This window comes from Anolis carolinensis, unplaced genomic scaffold (assembly GCF_035594765.1).
Source record: "Anolis carolinensis isolate JA03-04 unplaced genomic scaffold, rAnoCar3.1.pri scaffold_9, whole genome shotgun sequence".
In the NCBI taxonomy this organism is placed as follows: Eukaryota; Metazoa; Chordata; class Lepidosauria; order Squamata; family Dactyloidae; genus Anolis; species Anolis carolinensis.
In genome coordinates, this window is record NW_026943820.1 from 27571414 (window position 1) to 27595907 (window position 24494).

The window sequence follows — 24494 nt, forward strand, 5'->3', positions numbered from 1 at the left end:
CTAGGGACCCCAGGCCCATTGCCCTTTGACGGCCACATCTAGGGCACCCTCCTCGTGTGCAGGAGGCCAAGCGAGAGATGTCCAAGCAGCCAAGTGGAGGAGGAAGAGGAGGAGAAGGAAGAGCGGTGGAGGTGGGAGAATGGCTGGCTTCCGTGGAAAGGTCCAGAAAGGGCCAAAGCGGCAAAGCAGCAGGAAGGGAGCGTGGTTTGGGGTTTGGGGGAGCCAGGGCTGAGATCCTGCTCCAAAGGAATCAACAGGAGAATCAATTCAGAGGAAGCGGAAGTGATTTCCCTCAAAAAATCCAGGCTGGAGGTGTGTGAATGGGCTGGAATGAGAGGCCCAATAGTGGCCAGACCCCAAAAGGTGGGGAGGGACAACTATCCTCTCCCCATTGAGCCCCAATCCCAAGATCTTTCCCTCTCTCCCTCTCGGATCTCAGCCGTGGCTTCAGACCTCCATCCATCCATCCAGCCAGGGCAGTGGTGGTGATGGTGGTACAGCAAAGTCTCAGGAAGAGAAAGAGAGTGATGGGGGCCCATTCCAAGCCCAAGGGGTCAGGCCAAGGAGATGGAGCAGGGAAAAGAGGAGGAGGAAGAGGAGGAAGGAAGGAAGGAAGGAAGGCCTGGATGAAGCTGGATGAGCAGCAGCATTTGACTTACCAAGTAGCTCTACGGGAAGAATGTGGAAGAGAAGGAAAGAGAAGAGAAAGGCAGGAAGATAAAGAGAGAGGAGGGAAAGAGGAGAGAGAGGGGAAGAAGAGAAAGAGGAAGAAGAATGTGTGAAAGGCAGGCTGATGTACATATGGAGGAGCCATCTTTTCACTCAAGATGGGACCCCCAGCTGCCCCCTCCCCAATCCCTCGGCTCTCTTCATGGACCCCCCCCCCAATCCTGCCCCTCTCCCCTCCTTGGGGCTCTTGCATTCCCTTGTGGGCCTTTCAAAGGGGTTGATATTTGCCCTCTGCCCTAAACAAACAATGCCACCAAGAAGCTTCTCTGAGGAAAGAAAAGCCCGTATTGCTCGGCCACAGGCTTCTCAATTCACAAGGTGCTTTCTGCGGTCAAATGGCACAGAAACTTGTATCGAAATACACACACAAAATACTGAGCTTCGGGTCAGGAAGCACGCTTTGACACTATTCTGGGCTTTTTCCTCTTTGTGTGTGGCATGCAACCTGGTCGTTTGTTCTTTCTGTTCTTTCCTGGGGCAACTTTCAGGGCACAAATTTCTCAGATCATTGCATCGCCATGTCTGAGAGCCCTGCAGTGTTTCTAAATATGCCACTGACCCAGCAGTGCCCCAAAAAAGGCAGAAAGGGGCCTGGTGTGTCCAGGCCAAGCGTTTGCTGCAAAAGGGACAGGGATTATCCAATGGCAGATAATGTTTTGGGGGGACGGGCTGTGGTGAAGGAGTCCAATGAAACCAGAAGGCCCACTTTCTAGCTGGCGAGAACCCTGGACACCATCCTACCTTTGCGGGCTTTCTTCTGAAGCTTCAGTGTATCGGAGGACTTCTTCTTGATCTCATGGCGGGACCGCTTGTACTCTGGAGAGGACAGGCACCAAGGGAGACATTATGCTGGAGTCAGATCTGACACATGAATGATTCTCACCTTCCTTCCTCTCCTCACCTCTAATGCTTTCTAATTATCCTACAGACCTCAATGCAGGAGCAGGGAAGGCAAGCAGTTGCTCCACAGAGCTGTGGATGGAACCCCAGCTCCCCCCAAACTACTGCTGTGTCCTAGAGACCTGAGATGCCCCCTTGTTTGTTGTGGGAGGTGTGGGGTGCAATCAAAGAATATAATAATAATAATAATAATAATAATAATAATAGTAATAATTTTATTTGTACCCCGTCTCCACTTCCCCCGAAGGGGACTCGGTGTGGCTTACAGATAATACCAAATAAAAACAATATTGAAGTTAGGCAGGCTTCCTCCCTCCTATCCTTCCGTAGGAAGGTTAAAACTTGGTTGTGGGGCCAGGCCTTCAAATAAGAGTCAGCAGCATTAATTACTATTATGTACACTGGAACTCAATTGACAGACCCAGTCTTTTAAACTTGAACATGCCTATCTGTATTTTATAATGCGTTTTATGAATGTTTTATGTAAGTTAATTTTTAACTGATTTATAGTGTATTGTACAGGTTTTATATGTGTGTTTTATTGTAAGCCGCCCTGAGTCCCCTGTTGGGTGAGAAGGGCGGGATATAAATGTTGTAATAATAATAATAAATAAATAACAATATACAATACATCCATAATCAAAAACATACACAAATTATAAAATTTTAAACATTAACCTATAGAAATAAAAACACACTTAATAAAACATAGAGTTAAAACAGCAAAGCTATGATAATAGACTAAGTAAAGTGCACATTCTAAAAGTTATATGGGCACTACCGCCCCTCCGGCGTTACCTTTTGCGTGGTCTTTGTCCAGCTGGTTGGCCGTTTTCTTCCAGTCCTCGATCCGGTCCTGCAGGGGGTTGATCAGGCTCTCCATTAAGGCGCTGCAGCAGAGAGAAGGCCAATGAGGGGGATCCAGAGCAAGGAGAAGCCGGGCAGCTGCAGGCCTCTCACATTCAGTGACACACACAGCATCTGGCACTGTTACCGCCTCACATCACACTAGTTGGGGATCCTATGAGATGCTATTTGCCACATCTGGTTTGGGACAGCTAGGATGCTTTAGTCACCCGATGACTGGACTACTGCAGCACTCTCTATGTGGGACCAGCCTTACAAAGTGTTTGGAAGCAGCAAGTAGGGCAACATGCAGCAGCCGGACGGGGGGGGTTGGGTGAGAATTTTAGGTCCTGCAAGACCAACATGGCCTTCCAATTTGCTTTTGAGCTCAGCCTGCCATGCCAAAACCTGCAAATCCCCAAAAAACATGGGGCCAAGATATTCTCCCATACAAACTTGCCCAAAATCAGAAATCTTCCAAGTAAGTGACTCCAGTGCTTGTCCCAAGGCATCATCATCATAATCATTATTATTGACACAAAGACAGAGTACGACACAGCAAACGAGATCTATATGCTGGATTTCGTATCACAGAATCACAAGTCGAACACTTCCCAAGTGTTTAGGACTATGTGATGTATTTATTATTATTATTAATTATTATTATTACTACTACTACTACTACTAATATATGTTTATGATGTTTATAGCCTCCTTTTTCTCTCGATGAGGAGACTCAAAGGCCTTGTGATGATGGGCTTGTGGGTCTATTATCAAGGTTTTCTGTGCAGCATCGCAGAGTGTCACGCGGACGGAACACATCCTGCTTTCTCACTGGCAAACCCACAAACACACCTCCACATGCATGTAGACCAATGCTGACACCCAACACTTACTTGGTAAACTGCCTCAGCTTGGTCTCAATGCTCCGGTGCCTCATGCACATCCGGGTCAGGGCTGAGCCAATGTCTCTTGTGGCCCCTGAAAGGGGAGGGAGGAGAGAAAAGCCATTATTATTCCTCATGTGAATGGGAAACGGATGACGCATTTCTTTTCTTTTCTTCCATTTTCATTTCAATTATCACTATTTCTAAAGTGTACACATTATAACATAACTATCGGCATATAAATCCATCAATCAACAGTAATAATGTGACACATTTGAATACTTTATGTAGGGTCAGGAAGATTTATTTCAAATAAGATACGTATGTCTTACTATTACATATAATATTGATAATAATATTATAATGGAATGCAATATTATACTACTAATAATACAATATAATAATATTAATTATATATTATATATTAAATGTAATATTACTAATAATATTACCATATAATGATATAGTCCAATATAGTAATTTAATGCTTATATTGTGCTATGCTAATAATATATTGTATGTTCATTTGATTTGTAAGCCGCTCTGAGTCCCCTTCAGAGTGAGAACAGCGGGATATAAATGTAGTAAATAAATAAATAATAAATAAATGAATAAATTATTAGAAAGTGCAAAATTACTACTGTTAATAGGTGGCTTTATACACCAATAGCTATGTTACAGCTACAGTAGAGTCTCACTTATCCAACATAAACGGGCCAGCAGAATGTTGGATAAACGAATATGTTGGATAATAAGGAGAGATTAAGGAGAAGCCTATTAAACATAAAATTAGGTTATGATTTTACAAATTAAGCACCGAAACTTCATGTTATACAACAAATTTGGCAGAAAAAGTAGTTCAATATGCAGTAATGCTACATAGTAATTACTGTATTTACGAATTTCGTACCAAAATATCATGATATATTGAAAACATTGACTACAAAAATGTGTTGGATAATCCAGAACGTTGGATAAGCGAATGTTGGATAAGTGAGACTCTACTGTATGTTATACTTTGGAAATAATAATAATAATGCCAGGATACACACACACACACATTATCATAATCTTGCTCTTTTTTCTGTCGATGTATTTTAGTCACTTAATACCATTACAGGCCAGTCATTAAATACTGAAAGCATTTCAAAGAAAGAGTTTGGGATATGTGTGCGCCCTCAAGTCAATGGTTCACTTATGGAAGGCATGGGCCAGCTTTGGCCCTCCGTCCGGGTGTTTTGGACTTCAACTCCCACAATTCCTAACAGCCAACCATTCAAAACAACTAGATGGAGGGGCGAAGTTGGCCCATGCCTGACTTATGGTGACCCTGTGAATTCCACAGAAAGGAAGGAAGGAAGGAAGGAAGGAAGGAAGGAAGGAAGGAAGGAAGGAAGGAAGGAAGGAAGGAAGCAATAGTCTTCCCTTACTCCCATTGCCAAAGTGAGTGGCCATGCTCCCGTTTGTGGCACCAGCCAAGCACACTGGGCAACACACACATGCTCAGGAGACCTTTTGGCCACTCCATTCCTCCTCCCCCTCTCCGGCCGCCCCACGGTCCAGATGGCCCGGATACCAGGAGTCCTGGAAAGAGGCAGAAGCCATCTGCTGTCCAGGGAAGCCAGCCAGCTCCATGCAGTGGCGCCAAAGCCGGCTCAGAGAGCCACAGGCCCGGGAAAGAAGATGCGCAAAGAAGGTGCGCCCCTCTGCGATCCTGCATGGCTTCGGCCAAGCATCAGTATCTGCCAATGGAGCCGCATTACACATGTGGGTCGCTGCCCAAGTCTGGCAAACTTTTGCACAACTGCAATGCACAATGCGCAGGGCCAATGTGCATTCACATGCCACTTTTTCCCATTTTCTAACAGTGTTCTCAATGGCAAGTGTGTGATAAAATCCCATGCCTTCTGAACAACTCAGATGTATTCATTTCGTGAGATTGTTGCAAATTTTATTATTGAGATTAGTCACTCTTCATTATGCTTTCCTTTTAATAATAATAATAATAATAATAATAATAATAATAATAATAATAACACTTTATTTTTATATCCCGCTCCCATCTCCCCAAGGGGGACTCGGGGCGGCTCACATGGGGAACAAGCCCAATGTCACATATAATAAACAGTCATACAATAAAACCAATATAAACAATATAAACAATAAAACCATATAACAGTATATAACAGAACAATGAGTCTGAGCATAGCGCAATATATATACAGTAGAGTCTCACTAATCCAAGCCTCGCTTATCCAAGCCTCTGGATAATCCAAGCCATTTTTGTAGTCAATGTTTTCAATATATCGTGATATTTTGGTGCTAAATTTGTAAATACAGTAATTACAACATAACATTACTGCGTATTGAACTACTTTTTCTGTCAAATTTGTTGTATAACATGAAGTTTTGGTGCTTAATTTGTAAAATCATAACCTAATTTGATGTTTAATAGGCTTTTCCTTAATCCCTCCTTGTTATCCAAGATATTCGCTTATCCAAGTTTCTGCCGGCCCGTTTAGCTTGGATAAGTGAGACTCTACTGTATATATAGAGGCAAAAATTATACAGGCTTAATGTAAGGCTCAAGATAAAATATAGGGCGATCAGGAAGAGTAATCTCATTTAAACATTATTATTATTATTAGTAGTAGTAGTAGTACAGTAGAGTCTCACTTATCCAACACTTGCTTATCCAACGTTCTGGATTATCCAACGCATTTTTGTAGTCAATGTTTTCAATACATCGTGATATTTTGGTGCTAAATTCGTAAATACAGTAATTACTATATAGCATTACTGCGTATTGAACTACTTTTTCTGCCAAATTTGTTGTATAACATGATGTTTTGGTGCTTCATTTGGCAAATCATAACCTAATTTGATGTTTAATAGGCTTTTCCTTAATGCCTCCTTATTATCCAACATATTCGCTTATCCAACATTCTGCCGGCCCGTTTATGTTGGATGAGACTCTACTGTAATAATAATAATAATAATAATAATAATAATAATAATAATAATAATAATAATAATAATTTTATTTCTGACACGCCTCTCCTCATGGCTTGAGGCAGGTTACAAAACAATCAAAATACATAAGTGACTTCCTCTTGTAAAGAGATAAAACAGGGTATAAATTAATATAATAATAATAGTAATAATATAATAATAATAATTTAAATTGTAAGCTAATGCTTTTATTTTTGAGTATCCTTCGGGAGAAATAAAGTGAGTATAAATGATGATGATGGTGATGGCTGGGTATATGTTTATAGACATCGCTTCCTTCTTCTTCCAATAGTTATTTAGTCCTTTATGGCCCTTTGGCTAGGAAGAGCACGTTTCTGAGTCTCCTGCCTCAGGATGGTTTACATCAAGAATGACAGCCAACTTTAGAGACTTCTACTAAAATATAGGAAATCTTTTTTTTTTCTGTCTCCTTTTCTATTCCAGGTGGTTTTTCTGAAAAAATAAATGTAACACTTCCCTTTTTTTCAACTTTACAAGAAGCTGATGGAACATCTTCTGTTAGTGCAGGCATGGGCAACGTTTGGCCTTCCAGGTGTTCTGGACTTCAACTCCCACAATTCCTAACAGCCTACCGGCTGTTAGGAATTGTGGGAGTTGAAGTCCAGAACACCTGGAAGGCCAAACGTTGCCCATGCCTGTGTTAGTGGGATTGGGAAAGAGAAAGATCTCTCCCGAGTGTTCCTTTCAATTCATGAAAATTGCTCTGCGTGATCGGAGAAACATCCATAGCAGATCTGTGGGCAAGAACGTGGTGCATATTCTACACTGCAGAAGTAATGCATTTTGACACCACTTATACTGCCTTGGGTCCAGGCTATGAAATATATAGGCACCGACAGAGGCTTGTGTGGAACAAAGGGCTTTAATGCACTACGATCCACAGGCAGGATGTCACTTACGCCGTTCCCTGCGGCATATTATGATCAGAGTGCATTGCCCTGAAAGAACACTTTGCATGTGCAGTGCAATGTATACCTGCTTACGCCGCTCCCAGGGGCCTTTTGTGGCCCAGCCAGACGCATGTGAGGAGCGGAGATACTCTGCGCAAGACCGGGATGCCTTTTGCGTGTTCTGGCAATGCGCTGAGGTCTCTCCTTTTGCTCGCTTTCTAGGCTGACGCACAAGGAAACAAGGCATCCCAAGCTGGTGGGGAAAAGCCTCTGCCCTTCTTTGGGGAGCTGCAAAACCAGGCCCGCATGCATGCATGCATGGATGCATGAACACGCGTGCACACTCTCTCCCTCCCGCCACTCGCTGCCGCCCAGCCCCCTCCTGACCTCCTTTCTTCTCAGCTGACTTCTCCCTTTGGAAGCATGGCTCAGCCGCTGCTGCCCAGTAATAATCTAATCGCAGCTCACATCTGTCCCTGCGGCTTCCCTTAAACCCAAAGCCCTTTGCAGGGAATTCTGGCAGCAAAGTGGGGGGGGGGGGGGGGGGATAAGGCCAGAGACTCCGATAGCAGCCCCTTTCCGCAATGCAGGCTTGCCAATTTGGCTACAAAGTGGAGACGGTGTCTCCTCTTTCCTTGCATCCCTTCCAATGGTCTCCAACGATGCCTTAAGCATAAATGCCTGACTTGGCTTGGCTCAAAGGGGGGCAAGTGTAGACTGTGTCCCTGGACCCTCCAAAAAATACAAACAGAAAAAACAACTACTGTACTACTACTCACCCTAGTAATAGCTAGATGTCCACATTTTCAAGACCTGGTATTTATTTTATTCGGCTGTTAAGTAGTTCACATAATGCTAGAGCTGGGAAAGGGTCCCTAGAGGTTATCCGGCCCAACCCCATTCTGCTCAATGCAGGGCCTCCAGTTAAAGCCTCCCCAACAGCAGCAATAGGGACCTCCCCAGCCTCTTCTGAAAGCGCGTTGTCGAAGGCTTTCATGGCCAGGATCACAGGGTTGTTGTGTGTTTTCCGCCCTGAGTCCCTTCGGGTGAGAAGGGCGGGATAGAAATGATAGAAATAAATAAATAAATAAATAAATAAATAAATTTCCCGGGCTATATGGCCATGTTCCAGAAGTATTCTCTCCTGACGTTTCACCCACATCTATGGCAGGCATCCTCAGACCTCACAACCTCCGAGGATGCCTGCCATAGATGTGGGAGAAACGTCAGGAGAAAATACTTCTGGTCTCACCTCACAACCTGTGAGGATGCCTGCCATAGATGTGGGCAAAACATCAGGAGAGAATACATCTGGAACATGGCCATACAGTCCAGAAAACATACAACAACCCTCATCTGAAAGCATCCAGAAAAAGAAGGAGGACCCTGCCATCTTTTTAGTCCATTGCTTTCGTTGCCCAGCTGCTCTTCCTGTCAAAATGTTCTTTCTGCAGTTCAATCAAACTCTGCCCTCCTCAGCTTCAAACCATGTGGCCTGCTTCCGAAACCCTCACATCGCCATTTCCCACAACAGATAACCTTCCCAGTCTGTTTGCATATCAAAATAAAGGGAGCAGAGGAGAAAGACAGGTCAGATCTGCGTGACCAAAACATCCACCCACGGATGAAAAGGCATTGCAGTGCATTTGAAACAGTGGATGTTAACTCACCAATGAGCAGCCCAAAACAAACAAACCAATATGTTGCTGCGTTTGTTTGACAGTTTTGTTGTATGTTGTAGCGGCTAGTTACAGCCGCTTAGTTTGAGCAATATGTATTATACAAATTTGCTTTTTTGCACATGTTACTTCTATTACTTTTACTATTATTTAGCTAGTTAGATAGCTGCTTCGTGTTAGCAATGTGTATTATACAAATGTCCATGTTATTTCGGCTTCTTTCACTATGTCTTCTTTACTTCTGAATAGGAATGGGAGTAGCTTTATGGGCACTCCTATTTTGTGTGGGGTTTCCAGGACAGGAAAGAGGGAAAGGAGACGGTTGCCTCAGGAGGACTTGGAAAGATGGACAGCTTTAGAGTCGAGTACCATATTTACTTGACTCTAATGCTCACCTTTTTGGGTTAAATTGCATTCCCAAAATATGGGTGCACATTATATTTATATAATATGGCCATCTTAGTGATTAAGTCAAGCAAAAGGGGAAGCTGCGTCGGGAGTTGCACCTGGAGCTGTTTGAGGGACATCACTTCAAACATCACACGGCTCAATGCACTGTGATGCTGAACTTTGCTGAGGCATCAGCACACTTTGGCAGCCCCCAAGATCCCATAGCATTGAACCAAGGCAGTTAATGTGGATTCATTCTGCAGCATAGATGCACCCCAAAGTTTTTTTCTCCACTATTGAAAGCTTTGTAGTCCTAACAAACAGCAACTATAGGCAGCAACTATAATGCAGACTTTTTCTGGACAAATTACAAAGAGTGAACTTTTTGCTGCTGCTTATTACATTCGCCAATAAACCCTTTTTTCAGTTTCGGGGCTTTGAAAATGGAGGTGTGCATTAGATTTGAAGACTTGAGTCAATATGGTAAATCATGGTGCTGGACCTGTCCGTCCTTTGGAGTCCTTCACTGTGGATTAAACGGGATCAGCCTTCGAAGGGCAGACCACCGAGGGACCAATCCCCTTCCAAAGAGGGTAGAGGGTCTCCTCTGAACAAGACGGCAGCCGCGGGGTCATCCGTTGCACAGCTAATCCACTGCTTTCCTTCCCACTCACAAGGACAGATGGCAGGCATCTGGATCAGGCCCTCCCTTCTGATGGGTGGGTTCCCACCGGACAAACACTACAAGCTTGGAAAGGCTGCAGCACCCCAAATCCACCCAAATTAGAAAGGGGATTTGTCCCATTCTCAAGCTCTGTAAGGAAACACTTGCTATTTTATTTCTGCCATTTGTCATTTGCGTACAGACTGGGCCATGTGCATGAACATACGGATTGACAAACGTGTAACAAAAATAACTAAGCAAGAATAAATAAAAAGAAGGTGGGGGGAAATCCATCAGAGAAAACATGCCACGAAACACTGGGCAGGCAGGATCAATTCATTACAGCGGGAAATAGCAGATAAGCCATTAAGGTAATGAATCCCTGCAATGATTACTGGCAGTCCCCAAGTGACAAGCAAAATTGGTTCTGTAGGACTGTTCTCAAGATGAATTTGTTTTTAACTCAGAACAGGTACATTTTGAAAATCTAACTCCAGGCATGTGTGTGTGTGTGTTGCTGTCTGTACCCCTGTTCAAAAGTTTCCACCCCCACTTTTTGACCATTTGAGAAATGTGGCTTGTTGTGGAAACAAGGATTGGAGATAAAGCTTCAGCTGCAACCCCTTTTCCCCATGATAATAACTCTTCCAAGATTGAATTTCCCTTCTGAGGGGGAGATTCCTCTCGCTTCCTGTTGTCTCATGCCCATTCTTAACTAAGTTGGGTGTTTGTAACCCAGGTCCTGCCTGTATAAATATGTACTTATATATGAGATAGATATTGCATCACAGATTTGGAAGGGACTCCCAAAAGCCATCCAGTCCAGCCCTATTCTTTACTATGAGTCGTCTGTAAGTCCGCTGTCTATAACTCAGGGATGGCCTGTACTGTGTGTTGTCGGTGGCTGTTGTTATACACAATAAAGAGCCACTCTTTTCCACACCAGGAAGTGGGAATATCTGATTTCCCAGGTCCTCCATTTATGTCTATTCAGCAGATGGAACAATATCATTTCATCCCTCCTTTGGAGGCCAAGCGGGAATGTGGAGGGCGTCATGGGGCTCGACTAATCCGCGCAAAGCGATCTGGCCGCCTGGGGACAAACGTGCCGTGACCCATTTCCACAGATCTGGCTTTGCGCGCTCCCCTCCCTCATACGGCAGCCATTGGCCCTGCATTTTAGAATGCATGGCTCGCCAAATGCTGGTGCTGGCCTCACCTCTTGTGTTGGTGGCCATGTCTGCCACTTTCTGGAAAGCATCGAGGAAGGCCACTGCGGCCAGAACAGTCGTCCTGATGGGAAACGAGAAAGGGGAGAACAGTCAGAAAGGAGGGAGTTGGACCTGAAATCGGGATGGTCTTTTCCAGGGAAAAAACTCATTTTCAGGACTGAACATTATATATTAGCAGTTTGCAAACTGACAGCCACCTTGTTACTTTAGGAACATAGAATGTGTTAAGTACAACTTGCTCAACATAATAATCATCCCAGGCATGGTAAAGACACATTTCATTCACATAATGCTTTAAAAACTGAATTCACTTTGCACTTCTGTTTTTGTAAAGAGTCACAAAGGTCCTAAACTATAAAGAACCTTCTTTGATTTTACCAGTTTATGTGGAGCAGCCAAAAAAGCCATAATAAAATCAGAAGGAAATGAGTCAATCAAAGAAGGTAACCATCCAGACCATGAAGCTGAGATGATGACACTAATGTAACAAAATTCGAAAAAGGTTCTGTTCCTAGTTTGAAAGTGTCATTTCCTGTTTCTGTGGCACTTGCTTGGAAAGTTGTTATTATAGTCCAGAAACCAAGTTCTTGTGACTGAGGGTAGTACTATTATTTCTTTCAGTCTAGGGCGGCTCTTCGTTTGGAATTTTCCTTAATGAATGTGCAGACTGTAGAAACAAAGTTTTTGCAGTTTAATAAACTTTTTCCACATTTTTATGATAGGACCAATCAGGAAATGACATGTATAACTCAGGAACAAAAATTGTGTTACATAGTGTAATAATAATAATAATAATAATAATAATAATAATAATAATAATAATAATATGAATGGCACATTGGGAGCTGTGCCAAAAGATCTCACCCGGCATTTGGAAACAATAGACATTGACAAAATTATGATCTGTCAACTGCAAAAGGCCACCCTACTGGGATCTGCGCGCATCATCCGAAAATACATCACACAATCCTAGACACTTGGGAAGTGTTCGACTTGTGATTTTGTGATACGAAATCCAGCATATCTATCTTGTTTGCTGTGTCATACAATAAAATAATAATAATAATAATAATAATAATAATAATAATAATAATGATAATAATGAGGAGGAGGAGGAGGCACTTGTTCCTCCAAAAGAACCTGGGAAACAGAAACCACGGTCCAGGAGTGACTGCAGCAGAAAGACAAAGGCATGGCATGCAGCCTTGCACAAAAGTAGCAATGATACTGGGAAAGCCCTTAGCATCCCCATTTAAGAACCCCAATGTAGGTGGTCACTAAGAGGATTTGTGTTCCCCCTAAAAACCTCACTCAATTGAAATACATCCCAAGAAATGGACACAAAGAGGGCCAGCTGGATCAAGTCGGGTCCTTTCCAATTGGACCTTCGCCCAGCCACTCCCTCAAAGACATGATCTGCCTATCTACAAATGGCTTTTTCAACCCAGGATCTGGCTGTCCAGCCCCGCCTTAGAAAGGGAGCAACCCAAAAAACGGCCAGGTGGTGGGGTTCTGCTACCCCAAAGCCTTTTTTCTCTGCACTCTCCCTCCGACTCAACAAGCCCAAAGATGCCTGGAGTGTTGAAAAGGGAGGCAGAGCTGGAAGAGAAACGGGCTGAGCCACAGAAAACTCTGCAAAGCACTCAGGAATCCCAAGCAACGCAGAGGCCTTCTCAGCCACCCCCTCAAACACCTTGCAAGACACTTTCTTTGCTAGCGGCGGCGGGATTCCCGTGAGAACGCCTGGGTGGCACCGACACAGTTTGGAAATAGAACTCGCTCGTGATGGGTGCTTTTAATACTACTGACGCAGCAGCCTTTTCCTTGCTCAACTGCAGCTTCGGGAAAGCCTTGTAGAGTTCCTCCTGGGCGGAGTTGTGGCGGGATGGCCAGAGTTTGTTTGCCTTGCAAACAACCTCTAATTCACACCTTCCACCCACCAACCTGGCCCTTTAAAGCAGGCATGGGCCAACTTCGGCCTTCCAGGTATTTTGGACTTCAACTCCCACAATTCCTAACAGCTTTAGCCTGTTAGGAATTGTGCAAGTTGAAGTCCAAAACGCCTGGAGGGCTGAAATTGGCCCATGCCTGCGTTAAGGCCTCTGACCAAGGCAGGAGGAAACAGCTTGCCCCTCCTAGTCTCCTTGTGGAGAGAAAAAGTGGGGTATAAATAAAAATAAACATACTAATAGTAATAATTTCCTTTCCAGCCAACGTGCTGAAGGGCCTTTAAGGACACTGACCCTGAAAGGTGACAAACCCTGCTATCCTGAAGGATCTGAAGGGCTATCTTGTGATAAAAAGTCTTTCTTTACTGTAAGGGGCAGAATGATCCCTGGGCATGGGATGGACCAGATGCCCTCTGGGAGCCCTCTTTAGTGAGAGGAACCCATGGCCTGAACCCTTCGCTCGCAGGCAATCTGATGAGGGAAGTAGGGAAGGAGAGGGGTGTCGTGCGTGCGAGCTTTTTCCAGCCAGCCAAGCCCTGCACAAAGGCGCATTGGGAGAGGGAGAGGGAACGCCAAGTTTGGCAGGGATGGACACAAGGGAGCCTTTCAGGTCCAACGAAGGATAAGTAGCACAAGTGAAGAAGAAGAAGAGGGCAAAGAGGAGGAGGAGGGACCAAGAGCAAGGCATATCCAGCTCCTGTGAGGCAAGGCTGGAAGGAAAGAAGGAAAGAAGGAAGGAAGGAATTGGCCCTTCATGGCTGAAATGGGGGAGCAGGGAGAAGAAAGTGCTTGGAGGCAAAGAAGAGAGACTCCCACAACCTAGTCTGGGAGGAGAAGAGCCAAGCACTGGGCAGGCCAGTTCTCGGAAAGGCAAATAATACTTCCAACTTGCCAGCTAGTTCACAGTCCCAGCTGATTTGCCAGGTACTTCCCTATGAGGCTGCTTGGAGGGAACGAAACAGGAATCTCTCAGCAGGAGCTAGCCAAAGACAGAGCTGAGTGGCCAACCAACAGGTCGCAGGAATCCTGGAGGCATCCTCAAGAAGAAGAAGAGCATATTCTGCACTAGGGACCATTTGCCTTGCAGGAGGTCATCTGCCTTGCCAGAGCATCATCCAGGAGACCCAGGAAATAACCAGAGGAGTCCCAAGTAGGTTGCTGTGTCCAGAAAATGTTGTGCATGTCCCTTTACAAACCCCATTACCCATCACATTCTACCCCAAGGCACCTATGTGCTTCCCTGGTGCAGGCTGGCATATATGTCTGCGCTCCGGAGCCTGTGCTCGCAACACTTCCTGGAGCAGGAGGAACAGCCTATGGCAGATGTGCCCCAATCCACAGATAAAACACAAGTTTTGCACAGGAGGCATCCTGTAGTCACAACAAAACTGTTATTTGGAGAAATTCAGGAGACGAAGAAAAAGAAATACAGTCCAAATCACATGCATTTTATGGGACCTCAGGAAACAAAATTCAAATGCAAGATCGCCCAGAGAGAGAGATCCGAAACCTCAAGAAAGTGAGTCAAGCCACAGAATGCAGTTATTCTCGCTCAGTATGTGCTGTAACTGGACAAGGAACCAGGGATGGCTCGCAGTGCCTGTGCATTTCCAGGCACAATACCTTCCTCCTTGGAGCTGTGGCCTTTTTTATTGCTTTCAAGCAGCCAGGAGTGAAGAAGCACAGCCTATTAACTGCTTCTCTTAATTGCCCTGTAACCATTCCCTCAGGCCCCTTTTCTGCTTTGGTGCAGGTGCATGAGAGTGTGTTAGTTCAACAACTGACACAGAAAAGGAACTGTCCAATTAAAAGGGCAAAGACCCCCCTTCCCAAAACCCAACCAGCCCCATGTAGAGACAATGGAGACTGTGTTTTGTTTTGGGGTGCCATAAATGGAGACTGTCTTTTGGAAATGGCATAAAAACGAAGGAAGGAAAGATCAGCAACTTTGGGAATTCCCATCAAAACAAATAGGATCTTTTCCAGCTGCGGACTATGCGCAGTATGTGTTTTTGTCCACTATCTCCAACATAGCAAGAAAACATTGAGAAAGAGGGCCTCTTGGAGATCCAAACAAGTGACCTCCCTTTAGAAACAAGAAATATCCCATTTATTAAAGTGGGAAAAGGCTGCAGAATGTCTCCTTCTCAGGGGTGAATGTCTTCTCAGGGGTGATTGACCCTCCACTACCCCCTCCATTCCAACTAAGGCATCCTCAAAACCTCAGAGGATGCCTGCCATAGATGTGGGCGAAATGTCAGGAGAAGAATACTTCTGGAACATGGCCATACAGCCCGGAAAACATACAACAACCCTGTGATCCCGGCCATGAAAGCCTTTGACAACACAGTTTATTATAGTTATGGTACACAAAAGAACAGCAAATCATAGCAGATATAGTCAAGTAACAATTTTGATATGTGCATGCATATCTGCATTGGTCAACCAACCAGTTATTTCTGACATTGAATGCATATTAATATCAGTGATTTAACTTAAAACATATAGTATTGCTATTTCTACATGTTATCGACTATTTTCAGTTTAAAATTTCTACTCATTTAATTTTTTTAATATAAGAATTCAGCATAACATTCAAACAACAACACATGATGTATTACACACAACAGACAATACACACAACCTTTACTGTTTAATGGCACAAATAGAGGCCCCTGCTTTCCCTGTATATGCAGCAGGAAGGCTTGCTTGGTTTCCAAGTTAACTAACAGGGGACTGAGAGATCTTTTTAAAATATGAAAGACAAGAAGATGCTAAGAGTATAGAAGACCAATGGCCTCCGGGATCTCTGTTCGCAACATGCGACCTATTTATTTATCCAATTTCTGTCCCACTCATCTTCCAGTCCAGGTCCCAAGACAGCTCACAACGCAGAGGAAAGCAAAGCTATAAACCTCCTGACAAAAAGGAGTTTTAAAAGGATGAACGAAGCCACATCCAGCAGGACAAGGGGAAAACATAGAAGGGGTACCAAAACACAAGACCACTACAAACAGTAGTATATCAATAACAATGGTTTTTAACCCAATATTAATAGACATATACAGTAAAACATAAATCAGTTATGTACACAAAGTCTTATAACTATTATAGCCTTCTGTCAGGCAAAATTTATATTCATTCAATAAGAGTCTCAAATACATACATTTTGCCTGCCAGAAGGCTATAATTGTTATAAGACTTTGTGTATATAACTGATTTATGTTTTACTGTATATGCCTATTAATATTGGGTTAAAACCATTGTTATTGATATACTACTGTTTGTAGTGGTCTTGTGTTTTGGTATGTCAGGCAGTCCGTTTTCTATTGTGAAACATAGAAGGGGCTCAGGCTTCTCAAACTCCATCTGTCAAGCAACAGCTACATTTTCCTCTTGCCCACCTGAACAACAGAACTTATTAACCAGCACAAAACCAAACCATAAACAACTGGACATGAACCCAATGACGTTGTGCAAATAACATGTCCGGCCCAACAACCCCTGCTGATGTCGGCCAGACCAAAGCATAAAGGAACTCACCGCAGTTGAGAGTGCAGCTTGGTTGCCTTGGAGTTGAAGTCTTCCCAGATCGGATAGGAACTCTGAAAGAGAAAAGAAAGAGACGGCTGAGCAAACAAAAGGCTGCTCTGCACCTGGAGACATGCACTGAAAGAAAGACAGGACACCCCACAATCTCATATTCATCAAAGGGGATATTCTCACCGGTCAGGGCCAGACATCTGCGCAATTTCATCCCGGATTAAAAGGTACAGGAGAAGACGCCAGGCACACTGAGGCAGGAACGAAGGGCAAGCAGCCCAAATCTAGCCCAGCTTGGGTGTTGGGGTCCCCCAAACAGGTCCCATTTTGTGTGAGAATGTCCCACTGGAGTCCCAGTTGCGTACTGATGATGCCAATGGCCAAAGAAGAGTTAGACTGGAAGACGGGCCTTGCTGGACTTTGGAGTCAGGCAACTAGAAGGCATCATCACTTCTCTCCCATTTGCACAGAGCTGGCAAATAGGAATGAAAATGGCGCCAACCCCTGGGGAGGGCAGGTGGAAGAACCGATCTATAGTCCCTTGGAAGACACAACAACGGGGCTTTGGAGCTTCTTTGCAGCAAGGGAGAGAGGGGAAGGTTGCATATCAGAAATAAAAACAGTATAATGTTGTTTACTCCAGTGAATTACTTAACCAAGATAGATATTCCTAAATGTAAGAGATGCTTCCCCCAGGCCAGATTCAATGTGCTGCCATTGGCATTACTGCAGGGTGGGTTTATAGGTATCCCCTCCCATGAGCAAGACTGGAGGAAGTGTAAGTTGTCAGGCATGTCCTTTTACATTGTCCCTTCTATAAGGATATTCGAGCTGATTTTATTACACCCATTGTACAGAATATCCCCACAAGTAAAAAGAATATTATCTCAAACATCTAATAGAGAATAGGGATCCAGAGAGCACTTATAGAGTGGCTAGGTTTTGTGTGGCAGCTATAAAAACAAGGAAGCAGTTTGTGGGTGATTTTAGCGGATAGTGTTTTAACTTATTCATTTTATTATCCATACCTGCAGATTGGATAAACGTCGCATAGGAAGCTGTGTAGGTTGACTCCATGTTATGGACAATTTTCTGCCTTTAATATTGTGATCTCTTATTTTAAATGCTGTTTTTATGTTTTAGAGTTTTACATTACTGATCTGTGACCGTAATAATAAAATTCACTCATTCATATCAGCTTAAACCAGGGCAGGAGATGGAACTCCCACTGCTCATGTTTGGCTGTCTTGCTCTAGAAAAGTCCTGGAAGGCTGCTGCAGATGCATTTACAGAGGAGGAGGAGGAGGAGGAGGAAGGAGGCGGCTGTCGCCATGGGAAGGCTGCACCAGTTCTGATGCTGCAAAGTCACACAACGTGCGAGCTCATCTCACAAATCTTGAGGGAGCAAGTGCTCCAGAAACCCAGCTGCAATCCTCGAATCCCACCCGCCCTCCTTCCTTCTCTTGCCCTCTGTCTCTCACTTGGAAAATAAACTAGCCTTCCAAGGCAGGCAAAGGCCCACCTGTCTCGACAAGACAGAGGCATCCCCAAAGCGGAGCCAGGAAAGGGTTACTCTGGGAAGCGGCAGACCGGAGGAAAACAGCAAGAGGGAATCTATGGCTGTGGGAGGATGAAGGGATGGCTGGGGAGGAGTGACTCAGCAGCACAGGCTCCCTCTGCTCTGCGCTAAAACAGCTGAACCACAAACAGAGAGAGACTCACAATCCCTCACGTTGCCCCCAAGCCTGCACCAAGCAGCCCCCTGCAAGGGAGCCCTGCTTCTTCCAAATGGCATACATACAAACACACACACATATTGTTTTCTATTGAGCATTTCCAATTTTTACAACGCAAGAATTGGGGAAAGGAAAAGCAGTAAAGAGAAAAAAACAATGAAATAACAAGAAAAAAGGGGTATTATTGTTAGTGAGTTAAAACATGATAAATCTCAAGACTGTCGCCAAAAGGGAGAGATGGAATTGAAAAGAGAGAGGAGGGACAACTGTCAACATACAAAGTTATTATTCATACATCTATTTCTTCATAGCAATTATTATTATTATTCGCATCATCGTCTGTATTTATATCCCGCCTTTCTCCTCATGGCGACGCAAGGCAGCTAATATCCATCCACACTAGACAATAACAATGACCTAAAATACCAAAATCTCCATGTTGCCACTATATCAAAGAGAGGAGTAATATGGTCACGAAACATTAAGTCCAATAGTTGAGTATTATCTCACTGACTTCCAGTCTCCTCCCCCCAGCTCTTCTCCATTAAGAGTTCATCTTCATTATTATTATCCTTCCAAAGAGCTTTTTATGGCTCTGTGCCAAGAACTCTGACCTCTGGCAGTGAGGCAACACATGGGAAAGGGATCGTAATGGAAACACTGCCAGTCCCTGGACTCACAGCATACCCATCCTTGCCTTACATAGCTTCATTTGCTTTCCTTTTTCTCAAAAAGGAGAAGCAGCCCTAAATACAAGGTGAATCCTACTGAGGCTGGACGAGCCCCTCATCCTGCAAGTGTGGCTAGCACTATTACACCTTGGCTACTAAATCCAGGACAGTCATCCTGGATTTAGTAGCCAAGGCATCGCATTGAGGACTTTATTCTGGTGGCTCCTTCCATCCCAAAGATCTGCCTGCCAGAATACAGCTTCTTCCTCTGGCAACAAAAAGCCCCTTTGCCCCACAGCAAATACTCCCTTTGCATGGAACGCCATGAAGGGCTGCACATTCTGCCGGGCTGCGAGCCCCCTCCCCAACATGGCAACTTCCCTCATCAATCGTCCATTCATTGCAAAACGGCTGACAATTAGGAAAGGAGCAGGCTTCATCACAGCCGGCCCTGGAAACAACAGTGCAGCTGCTGGCAACAACGGCCCCTTGCCTTGCCTCCCGTTTCAGGCAGCGGAGAGAGTCAAGACGTAATGAAATTTCTACGGTGGGCTTATGCACGGTTTGCTAAATAAGCCTGGCCCTCATTTGGATTTGCAAGTCGCCCTAATAGAGTCACAAAAGCAGCCTTCAACGCACACAAAAAAAGCTGAGAGAGGTGTGGCAGAGTGAAATATCTGAAAGAAAGAAAAAAACGCAGGCATCTACAGATATCACTTTCGAATCAGGAGCGTGAATGTCTTCCAAGATGGAAAAGGGAAATCAGATTTGGAGAAGATGCTCTGTGCTTTTTTGAAAAAGAAATGGACGACCTTCATGAGTGGATGAATCGGAATTCTACTCAGTATACAGCCTATAAGGAAGCATCATCTGCTGCAATATTCACAGTGAAAACAGGGGGTAACAAAGGATAAGCAAATCATTCCCGAGGAAAAATCATTCTAAAAAGGGGGCTGTTCCAAGAGCAGAGGCTGGAAAAGCAATCTTTGGCCACTGCACTCTGTCAGGGACCATAATTGAATGCATAACGTTTATTCCGATGAAGGGGAATCCCACTGGCTTCTTCTCAGGCTCGGAGACCAAGAGCCTGCCCTGCTTTGGAGTGGTCAGTTTCTGGGCTCCAGTGGTCACCCAATGAGCTTGTTCTCTATGCAAAAGAGAAGAATATTTCAAAAATATTTTGAAACATGATACAAGAGCTTCCCATTTGCACCAGGACAATTTCTCCTTGGGTTGAAACCCCTTCCTCCTGAAAAATAAATGCCTGGATATCCTTTATATGTGGAGCCCCCTTCCCAATTTCTAATTCTTATGTTTGTTTACATCCCACTTTTTCTCTCTACAAGAAGACTCAAAGTGTGTTGTCGAAGGTTTTCAGAGCTGGAATCAAAGGGTTGTTGTGTTTTTTCCAGGCTGTCTGGCCACGTTCTAGAAGTATTACCTCCTGAAGTTTTGCCCACATCTATGGCAGGCATCCTCAGAGGTATACCTCTCAACCTCTGAGGATGCCTGTCATAGATGTGGGCGAACCGTCAAGAGAGAATATTTCTAGAACGTGGCCATACAGTGCTGAAAACATACAACAACCCCAGACTCAAAGTGGCTTAAGGAAGGAAGGAAGGAAGGAAGGAAGGAAGGACGGAAGGAAAGGAGGAAGGAAACTGCTGGGAGTGCAGGGAGGGCAGTGTTTCCCTCCTCTCAAGTAGCAGAAAAGCATCCACAGCCCCCTGGCAGCCAATCCATTTCCAAGTCCAAAGGCCTCTCAGTCCCACCCCTTGGCACCGAGGGAGGCTCCCATTCCCTCCAAGAGAGCTGGCATCACAGAGCTCTCCTTCTCTGTCTCTCTCTCTTACATAAACACATAGAAACATACACAAAGAGCCCCCCTATGCCTCCTCTGAGCCCTTCCTCTGGTCCACAAAACCCTTACCAAGGGCAGCCACAGTGGCACAAGCATCACAACCTCATGTACACAGTTGGCGGGCACATGGCTGGCTGTCTCTGTTTTTAAGAACACCCAGAATGAGAGAAGACATTCCTGCCCAGTAGGGAGCCACTGGGTTGAACTAAATGACCTCTGGATCTTCCTCTGACACAGTCACAATGCCACCTCCAAACCTTTATTTGGTTTTGGAAACTCAGGAACAGACACAGGCCCCTCCATGAACCACACATTTGTTGTGGACCCATATCTAAATAGGGTCCAAAAGAAGCCCCTTCCTACAGCAAATTCTGGCCACATTCCTGGAGGGACAGGCAGGCCTGAATAGCAATTTGTCTCCACAAACGCAGGCCAATGAATGACTGACACCTTGAATCAGCATTCAACAACTGATCCAACAAGTCTCCTCTAGCTGGGACAAACCAACACGACGGACCCCACCCGTTTCATAATGCAAGGCACAACTTTCTTCCGGCGGCTCAATCTGCATGTTCCAAATCAGATGACAACTGCTTTTTGGTTAAATGGATTCACTTATTAAGGAGACAGCATGATTTTATACTCCAGACAAGATCGGGCCAGTTTGCTGCGACACTGCCTTGCCCTGGGATATTTGTTGGTGCATGTGTCTGTACCTGCTGGGCTGCTCTTGACAAAACTACTGGTCAATCCCACCGCAAGTAGCCCAGGCAACTTCAGTTAAATCTCTGCTGGGTCCCTTGAGCAAGAGAGAAGCAGTAGCTGATATCTCTGATGACCAAGGAGGGTAGGGATGGACTCAGCACAACCAGCAAAACAAAAAAAACCAGCATCCCTTCACTGTGGTTCTGCTTCTCATGGGAAGTCAGCCCGACATCTTCTCTGGTGGAGCCAAATCTGTATGATTCTGTTATGGCCCGCATAACTAGTCTTTATTCTACTTTAAAGACATTTCAAAACACCGGCAGTCCCCAAGTTATGAACAAAAGAGGTTCTGTAGGTTTTTTCTTCAGTTGAATTTGTGTGTAAGTCAGAACAGGGACATTTCTTAAGTGCAACTCCAGCCATATATATTTAGGATCGCATAGGGAAGGGTGGGCAGTACTGTGGAGTTTCCTGTGCAGTTTGTGCCCTTCTTCAGAAGAATCCACCTCACTTTCTGTTCCTGTGAGAAATAGATTTTGCAAAATTTGGCTTGTTGTGCAAATAAGATTTGGTGCTAAAGTGTCAATGAAGATCCCTTTCTCCCCTGATTTTTTTAATTATGTCAGAAGCGACTTGCAGTATGTTCTGGAAATTGCTTCTCGTGTGAGAGAATTGGCTGTCTACAGAGTCATTGACCAGGAGACACTCGGATGTGTTACCATCCTGCTGGGAGGCTTCTCTCATGTTCCTGCAAGCTAGAGCTGACAGATGGGAGCTCACTCCATCTTGCAGATTTGACCCAGCAACCATGAGGTCAGCAACCCAATCTTCAAGTCAGCAGTCCAGCCAGCACAAAGGTTTAACCCATTGTGCACTGCAGCTCCAATATAGATAGATGAATATTCAGTATATAGTTAGATAAAGAATAGTGGTATTCACCTATCTTTACATGAATACATATATACACACATATGTATGTTCCTATATAAATCTGTTTTCCCCCTGATTATGGCTCTTTTAGGACTCTTTTAGAACTGAATTTCTCTTCCAAGGGGAAGATTTATCTCACTTCCTGTTGTGCCCACCTCCCCATTGGCTCTAAGCATTGATTCATTTGGGCACTGAGCTGGAGCCTGGCTTAAAACCAAAGCTTTTGGGTCCCAATGACTTCATCCAGATCTGTCATGCATACAGATGGGCCTTGAATATTTTTTTGTAGTTTGACAAATCACCCAACCTTGCTTTGAGGATGTTTACATTGTTATTATAAAAGCTGAAAGACTCGCAAAAGTGTTACAAGAAAGGGAAAAAATGTTAATAAATATTGTGGGTAAAACTGGTTTCATTGTAGGCAATGCAAAAGTGTTACAATAAAGGGCAAAACAGAAATCTTTTAACAAAACAAGCAAGTACAACTTTGGCCGGTCCTCATGGAAAGCGCTCAGCAACTATCCCTATGAACCTATATAAGCAATCTTTCACGTTTTTTTAAGTGGCAAAGTACAAACTACAGGTAAACAGAGCCCACGTGGGCAATACTTCCAATAACTCACCCCAAGTGAGTTCCCATCATGTCCTGCGGGAAGGAAATGTGGAGTATAGGGAGTCCAGCATCCCCTAGCATTGGACAAACCATAGGCAAAACCCTTTTTTCCCTGGTAGGAACACAACCGTGGTTTGTGCGATGTTACCTGAGACCATGATTGCCATTGCTTTGCCATTGCTTCAATGCCTGAACCCATAGCCGGGATGCTTAATGCAAGCGCTTGCTGGGAGTCAAGAAAGTTACAAACAAGTCGGAATAGAAAAACCAGGACATGCAGAGAAAGGACATCCAAATATAGGCTTCACTGATTAGGAAACGCACCTTGGAAATTAAAAGAAAGCTGCCATGGGACTTATGGGACAGATGAAAGCCGCTTCGAGGAGGATATAAATAATAATAATAATAATAATAATAATAATAATAATAATAATGTACTTTATTTTTCTATCCCGCCTCTATCTCCCTGAGGGGACTCGGGGTGGCTAACATGGGGCCAAGCCCAAAGAACAAAACACAAACATTATTAAAACACAAGTAAACAGTATAACAAAAACAGAATAAAATAAAATGGATTAAAACACAATGATACAATATAAAACAATAAAAGTTAAACATGATGACGGTAATAATAATAGTTCCACGTCTATCAGGATGGGTCTGTATCTATGGGGTGAAAGCCAACATATGGACACACGACATGTGCTCACAAGCTGGTGCTAAAACAGCTCTTAAGAAGGTCCCTGACAACCATACAGTGCTTAACTATACAAAGTTTTCTTTCTCTGCAGGCATTTTCTCTTCCTCTGTTACTGCAAATGGGGAAGGGGACTGGAGCCCACAAATTGTCCCACTGAAATAAATGGATTCACCTTAAAAGACGCCACACAATTCTTCTTCCTTCCCACATTAGACTCAAGCAGCCACTTTCCCAGAGTCCATCCCCAAGATACGAACAAGACACATTCTGAAGGCAACAGGGAGGTTTCCTTTGCTGTCTGTGCCCCCTGTTCAGGAGATTTTGCCCCACTTTCTGCTTCTGCAATAATTTGATTTTAGAAAATGTGGCTTGCTGTAGAAAGAAGGATTGGGGATCTTTTATATTGAGACTAGCTGTGCCCGGCCACGCGTTGCTGTGGCATTGTCTGGTGGTGTCTGTATTTTATAGGCAGTGTGGAAGAGGCCTAAGTGAGACCTAACTTTGCCTGTCCCTTGGGCTGAGTGGGTTGCTAGGAG

General features: G+C 44.3%; 1 protein-coding gene across 3 annotated transcripts in view; it reads right to left on the bottom strand.

Annotated features, from left to right (window-relative positions):
- Positions 1-24494, bottom strand: part of mtss2 (MTSS I-BAR domain containing 2) — a 44000-nt gene that overhangs the window by 17035 nt on the left and 2471 nt on the right. For all 3 annotated transcript variants that reach the window (XM_062961681.1, XM_062961680.1, XM_062961678.1), the window contains exons 2-6: positions 16743-16804; positions 11238-11311; positions 3372-3456; positions 2428-2519; positions 1471-1545 (exon numbers count right to left, since the gene is read on the bottom strand). In XM_062961681.1, the coding sequence (XP_062817751.1) occupies positions 1471-1545; positions 2428-2519; positions 3372-3456; positions 11238-11311; positions 16743-16804 (388 nt within the window). The remainder of the gene's footprint in view (positions 1-1470; positions 1546-2427; positions 2520-3371; positions 3457-11237; positions 11312-16742; positions 16805-24494) is intronic.